General features: G+C 31.4%; 1 protein-coding gene across 1 annotated transcript; it reads right to left on the reverse strand.

Moving 5' to 3' along the window:
• Positions 1–711: 711 nt before the first annotated feature.
• LOC145276585 (uncharacterized) lies at positions 712–1098 on the reverse strand. The gene has a single exon (XM_080127780.1). The coding sequence runs from the start codon at positions 1096–1098 to the stop codon at positions 712–714; it is 387 nt and encodes a 128-aa protein (XP_079983906.1).
• Positions 1099–7876: the final 6778 nt, after the last annotated feature.

The raw sequence follows: 7876 nt of genomic DNA on the forward strand, positions 1-7876 counted from the left end.
AGAATAGTTGAGAGATCGTTGAATGTCCTTTATTTTCTACACTTGTATAGATTTTTCAAAAATCATAGGTTCCTAATTTCTGCGCTTCTATGAGTTTTCTGGTGGTTTCAGTGTATTCTGTCTTAGCTGTTGCTATTTCTCTTTTCCAATTACTTCTAGCTTCTATAACTTCTGTCTGTTCGAACTGGACTTATGTCGATTAAATCTTCGGTACGCATGATGCCTTGGAGCAATAGCAGCTGTATAAGTAGAAATAAATCATTGTGGAGAGTGGAACTAGTTATTGGATTTCCGTGTGGGAACACGCGCTTCAAATGCAGTTTTGGACAATTTAGTGGCCTCATTTGTGTTCTGATTAGCAGGAAGAGAAAATATATTTTCCCATGGGACATCTCTGATGAGATCCCTGATGGATTTTCATTCAGTCTTTTAGTAATACCTTGTTGTATTAAGCAATGGCTCCTCAGTTTGGGTCGAGAATTTAGGGCGATTTCTAGCAATCTTACATGGTGATCAGCATTCCGGAGTAGGCTGCCAAACATGCTCATTAAATATTGCTTTTATCAAATGAAGTGCAATGTTTTCACATATGCTTTCAACATAAGCAGAAGTGATACTTTGCTTCAGAGACATGAAGAAGCAGAATCCGTAAATAAAACCTTTCACCTTGGTTTGGTGAAACTGAATACATTATTGTGATAAATTACTTAACTACTCTCTGTTAGCCCATTTTGTAGTAGTTTTGTTAAATACATAATGATGTGGAATATCACAGTAAAAATATTGGTTAGCAGTAATATCATTCTGATTTCGTTCAAACCAAGCAGTCAAATTTGTGTGACGTTGTTGTGCTTGTTGAATTGCTTGTTCAGCTTGTCTATGTTGATAATAAATCTGTTGCTCGCCAGGCATGTGTACAGCTAAACGGTACACAACATGAGACTGTCCATGCATTTTATAGTCAGAAAGACGACACATTGCTTCTGGAGGTGATACATATCTGCATGATAGATATTGCTTGACTTCATCTCTTTGTTCTGATTTCATTGTTTCTCCTTTATTGATATTAATAGATGAATCATGGTTATTAACCTCCATCATAGCACTATCATGTCCTTTATAAACATATTTAAATATGAATTTTATACTCTTGACTGAAGAGCAGATTTCTAAGGTAATATGAGCTCGATATTTTCTCAGAAGAAATTTGTTGAAAGGGACTATGTATCTGTTATCAACAGTAAAATTACCGACTTGAACTGAGTCACCATTATTTGCACGCTTTTAAGCCGGGTATCCATCAATGTTTTCTACTGTCCCTTCTCTAAATGCCATTGGAATTTTTTTTGCATAATCCTTTACTCATACAAGGAGAATTAGGATTAACTGCACCACATGGGCCATGTACCATTAAAGATTAAACTAAATCACGAAGCTCTGGATATTCCGGTCCAGGTATTTCGTCTAAGCCAATTGCATCAATTTGTTGAACTGTTCTGATCTTATGCTGATCTTGCAGCATTATGATCATGTGGCAGTGTGGTAGCCCTCTTTTTTGAAATTCAATAACATACACATATGCAACAGGAGTTCCCAATACATGTCTGTCTTTAATGTATTTCAATAGTTCAGTTACATATGCATGATACACACGTGATATAAAGTCAAGTCGATTTTGTGCAAGTTATGATGACCCCCAAGTTGTTTAATATATAAAGACATCTTGGATTACATGTCTAGGTAAGGAATTAATCTGGTTTTCCATATTTACAGAAAACTGCCATTGCATCTTGATACAGTTGTTGAAGATTCCTAGGACTTCTTGTAAATGAAGATAGTAGAATACCTGGTGCACCAGGATCGCCATCTTCATTTATTGCTAAATGATCCATTAAGCCAGAGTATTGAGCAGCTCTTAGTTGGCTTTGATGGCTTTTAATGAAGTTCAATCTGCACCCTTCAACTTTCACATATGTATCAACGACATATTGTTGAAATAGTTTACCAGATCTATGGATAATACTGAATGAAACTCTAATTGCAAGGCAATAACTGTAATACTCTTGTATTGTCACTTTATTGCGAACTCTTGTTTGCCGTTGTGACCTATGTTGCATGTTTATGTCCCAGCCTTGTTCCCCATTTGGATATAATATGGGTATATCATGGGGTACCAGTGGCAAAACAGATAAGAAATTTGGTATTTTGGTTGAGAATGTTGCTAAGCAATACTATCTCTGTTAGCAGGTGGAGCACCATCCTCACCAACAAATACTACACCTATTTCGTTGTTTATTGGATTGTTAAATCTTTTTATATTTGGACCAGCGGTGAAATGCATCGAAACTCTCCTTGGCTTTACATTTTCCCTTATAGCACGTGCTTCCTCTTCTTATTCAATGGCCCTCATATTTTAATAAGCTTGAGTATAAGGACTAACAATAGGTATGATTTCAAAGACACTTTGGATACATTTATTATTTTCTGGTAAATTACACCGGAGTTGATTTGCTTCAGATGAGTCAAAGATGTAAATGTGTCCATATTTTCTCTCCTCTTCATTACGTGTGTACAGATTACTGGAATAATGGTAGGTTTGACCTTGTAAGCGAAAACAATAGGGGTCTCTTCCAGCAGGGCGGACAATATTTGTCCCAAATTATGCAAATGAAAATGATGAGTTGCAATTGCGTATATTAGATCTGAAATTAAACGCTTCTTGTAACCTTTGGAGTTGAAGAGGATAATCTTGTTGGTTGTCTTCTTCAATCATATTATTTATTTGCTGGCTCAATATGTTTCTCCTTTGCCAACTGACATTATCCCTTTCGTCAGTTCGTAGCTGCTGACGTCTCCGTCTTTGTCGTTCTCTTGCTGCACATCTTGTATCTTCCAATGTAGTAGTAGTGATTTGGTTCATTCTGTGTGAAAATTTAATTGGCCTCAATAAAAAAATATATAAATAAAAAGTTTGATACGAAAAATAAATGTTTCTATAATGAAATAAAATTGAATATAAATGTTTAAAATGAGAATAAATATTTCTTAATTAATGAAACCGTGTTTTATATTAAACCCCATTAGTGTGTAAGATTCTAAGAGGGATTTAAATCAATATTTTTATAATTTAACTCTGTAAAAAGGATATCTAGATGATATCTAGGTGAATTATATAAATTATTTAATAGTAAATTATTCCCTCTCGTAACATTTATTGGTGCTTCTACACTTTGTCGCCGAAAAAAAAGACGCCATGTTTTTCAGCGCACCTGCTGCCAGAATCCAAAAGATACAATAAATATATTGAAGTAAAAGTGTGGAAGCATCTATTTTTGCTTTGATTAAAGAAATGTACACGCTTTCCAGTTATTTCATGATTCGGTCATAGTGTAAAGTACTGATGTCTTCCTCGGATTCTGGCAGCAGATGTGCTCAAAAACATAGCGTTTTTTTTCGGCTACAAAGTGTAGAAGCATAAATTTATTTGTGAACATGTTATTTTCTTTTGGTGAATAACTTAATAATTTCATTTCAATTAATTATATCTTGAATTTTGTAAAATATACGGAAAATGTAAAAATTGAGAATAAATATTTGTTTGAACCTTAAGTAATGAAACAGAGTATTTATTTGGTCGTAAAACAGTTAAGTTGCGTAATTTTTGAAAGGGCATTTAATAGTCAATTTTTTTCTAATTTATCTCTATAAATAAGGGATGGCTAGATGAAAATTTAAGTATTCTAATGGCCCTTTCTAAAATTGCCAAAAGTAATTTAATTATTTTAAATATTTACAGTAAGAAGGATCAAAAATGTTAAAAACTTACGCCGGATAAAATATTTAGTTTCTGATCATCAAAATAAGCTGATAACAATCATTTAATGCTGGATGACTTATCCACAAGTCAGTAAACTTTGTTGAAGTAAAACTCTGTTTTTGTTGTTGACGATGGTGTTGTTTGTTTACGGTTAAATGAATAACGAAATTTCACAAAGTTACACTGGTTTAGTAGATAATTTTGTGACTAATATAGAAGCTTTACCGTAAAATTCGGCTACCACAATTGTTGACGAATAACCACCTTTGAATCGATATCGTCTGCCTGTGGCAATTGTAGATCGTCTGCTTGTGGCAATTGAAGCGAGCCCCTTATTAGGTGTTAAATGCTAAAACATTTTAATACAGCGGGCTAATTGGCTATAAAGTAAAAGTTATTCCGAACGTTGATCTAACATTTTAATGAAAAAAAAAGCTTAACATTTTCTTGTATCTTTTATTTATATTAAGAAGAATGTAAGCATCATGCTGAAATAATAAAAATGCCATTCTTAATAAGGGGAGAGGGTTTGACTATTCTAAATCTTCACCTAAATAACGATTTAATGAAAAAAAATGTTTTAAATGCTCTTGTATCTTTTTTAATAATTTTTGTTAAATAAGAAAAATCAATAAACCTTGATAGCACTATTGTAAGGATCATGGTGAAAGCCATTCTTAATACGGGGAGGGGGGTTAACTATTCTGAAATTTCACATAACAATGAAAAAAATAAGGGAAAATATATGTATGCACAATAAATATTTCTTCAGTTAAATAAAATATACTGTAAATCTTTAAATAAGGAATAAATATTTATTTAAACCATAATTATTGAAACAAAATATTTTACTGCATAAAAAAACTGTTATGGGGAGAAGGGTTAACTATTTTGAACCTTCACCTAAATAGCGATTTAATGAAAAAAATGTAATGGTCTTGTATCTTTTTTTTTATTTTGTTTTAAAATAAGAAAAAAAATTGATACCGCTATTGTAAGAATCATGCTGAAAGCCATTCTTAATATGGGGAGGCGGGTTAACTATTCTGAAACTTTAGCTAAAAATGTAATAAAAATAATGGAAAAATATATGTATGAACAATAAATATTTCCTCAGTTAAATAAAATATACTGAAAATCTTTAAATAGGAAATATTTCTTTAAATAAAGTAAATCGTAAGTAATGAAACAAAGTGTTTTATTTCATATAAAAAATTGCTGTGTCCATTGTTTTATAGTATTTAAGTATGTATGACCTATCGGGGGTCATTAGAAGATGATGACTGCCTGTAAAAGAAGCAAAATAAAACGAACAAAACATAAGTAATAACTATGTAAACAACGTGAAGCTGTATAAATGTTACAAAATTACTCGATTCGGCATTAAATAACACGAAAAAGGATTGATATGCCGTAAAACAAAAGCAAAACAAAACAGAACAAGACGTAAAATATGTTTTGACTCTGTGTTACTCAGTGTATTTGTGAATGGTGACTTTGGTGATTTATTTAATAAATTATTCTTGGCCCTTGTAACATGTATTTCTAAACATATTTTTTGTTATGTAAGGCTCACTCAAAAGTAAATAAAAATAAAAAATAAAATAAAGTGGCACAGTAAAAAATAAAACGAACTCCTAACGTTAAATGTAAAAATATTTATTTTTACTGAATAAAATAGAAGAAGCGTTCCGTATTACACTACAATAATAAACAGAAAACATCGTTAAAATATAAGTAAAACGCTATACTATTTAAACTGTGGAACGATACCTTCTATGCATAATTGTCTTTAAAATAATACGGAACCATAAATAGACAATTCATATTTTTTTTTAATATATATTTTTTCTGGTTCGGGAAGTTTTGGGAAATAAAAGGGTGTAATGATTTTTAACTAATAAAGATTGAACAATAAAGGGAGATAATTCACATTAATTAATGTTTGCGATGATGATGATGTGTTTCATTAATTAATGTTTGCGATGATGATGACGTGACACCGTACGGACAAGCATATTAATATATAGATAAACACTGTTTTCAGCAGAAATTATCGACGTGCATTTGTACACAGTTCATTGATTTTCTGTTTTTGGAAAATGGCTACGATTGCTATCATTCAAAAGTCATTGGCGATTCCTGTCTAATTCGCAGCAGCCTCAAAATACCTGGATAATTCCAATGATTCAGCTGTTTATCCTGTCTATATTGTATTGCATAACCCTTCTCGCACTCGCCGTTAATTTGGCACGAGAAGTTTTCCACACAGGTAATAAACTGACGATAGACGTTTTAATATCCGAAATTAAGATGATAAATGGAGTTTAATTAATGCTTACGTTGTTTGGAAATTTGACATTAGAATTACTGTTATTTTTTAAGTAGTAAGCAGCTTATATTTAACACAGCAGCTAATGCAATTAGAATATTAAGCAGGTGCTCATTACTATTTTCCTTGTTAGTATTCAATACTTTCTGTTTACTTGTAGACAAGTTATTTAAAATTGGTTTAATCACGACTATATTTCATTGTAAAAAATATAAAATACCAAGCATAATGTTTATTCACATTAATTTTCATTTTTTTATATAATGCTGATAGAAAATTTTCACAACGGGCTGATCCTTATCATATTATAGAATAAATTCAAACGTTGCTATATTACTAGCTGGAGTAAACGTAAACACCGACGTCTCAACCTCTCCGCCTTCACGGCAGTTTAAATAAATGTAATTTTCTTTTCGCTTTTAAACAAAAAATGCATCAAAGTCTCAGAATATTAATTAATTATAATTAATAATTAATTAATATTAATATAAATTACAATCTAAATATCTATAAAAGTGAACGTGTCTGTCGTCTGTGGGTGTGTCTGCCTGTCCGTATAAATGTCGTTACGCAATAACTCTGTACATTTTTAGTCTACAGACTCGAAATTTTATATAAATGGTACTGAGATTTGGAAAAGTCGAGATTATCCGTTTTCGGCCAGGAATTTGGCTGTTAAGGGGTCAAAGTTCATCGATTTGACCTTTGCGAACTCTACCAATCTCCTCGGCCAATTTTGCGTATAAAAATTTAAACTTTACATATAGGTTCCTTGGAAATAGATCTTACTTAATAACTTTATTTGAGCCCAAAACAATAAATGTTAAGGGGTCATAATAGGGTCCAAATGTTTTTAAAAAATTTACTATTTTTTTGTGTGTGTGTTTTTGTTTTATTTTTGCTCAGCATACACCTCCAAACACCCGGTGAACGCCGGGCACCCATGCTAGTATAACATAAATGACGAAACAACACAATTATTGTGTTTTCTAAACCCTGAAATATAACAAGAAATATTAGAAAATATTAAAAATATTATTAACGCCCATCCATAAGACCATTAATCAAAAGAAATGTTAAAATACTTAATCTGCTTTTGAGTTTTGTATAAGAATAGATTATGAAAATATGTTTACATTTTTCCTTCTCCCGGCGTATCTTGTTTGTCTCTCAAATCTATCTTTAATCCCAGATGCCGAGACCAGTTTACAAGTATACGACCATATATTTCTTTCTGCTTGTTTACAATTTGACTTGAAATGATGAGATGGTAACAGATCTGTCTATATAAATATAATATTATCTTTAAGTATTTAAAGATTTTATTTATAATGTCATATTTTACTTTTACTGGTCTTCAATATTTATAAAATGTATACGCGGTATAAGAATATGCGATGTAAAATGGTGCAATACATGTTTGCAGTCAAATTATTTCATTCATATACACACATATATATATATATATATATATATATATATCAGAACACATGTTTTTGATTAAGTATGCTACTACTCATAAGTATAACTCGACCTACAGACTCAAAAGCATATCCACAATTATTAAAATATGACGCACTAGCAACTGAGTTTTAATACCGTTTGTTTAATTGTTTTGTATTACATCGCATGATACATATAATATATTCAAATTCAATAGTCAAGCATTACCGGAAATTGTAAGAACGTTATTATGACTGCTATGTTTTCTCATACACTAAGATGCT

This window comes from Euprymna scolopes, chromosome 5 (genome assembly GCF_053919585.1).
Source record: "Euprymna scolopes isolate OS-2025 chromosome 5, ASM5391958v1, whole genome shotgun sequence".
Lineage (NCBI taxonomy): Eukaryota > Metazoa > Mollusca > Cephalopoda > Sepiida > Sepiolidae > Euprymna > Euprymna scolopes.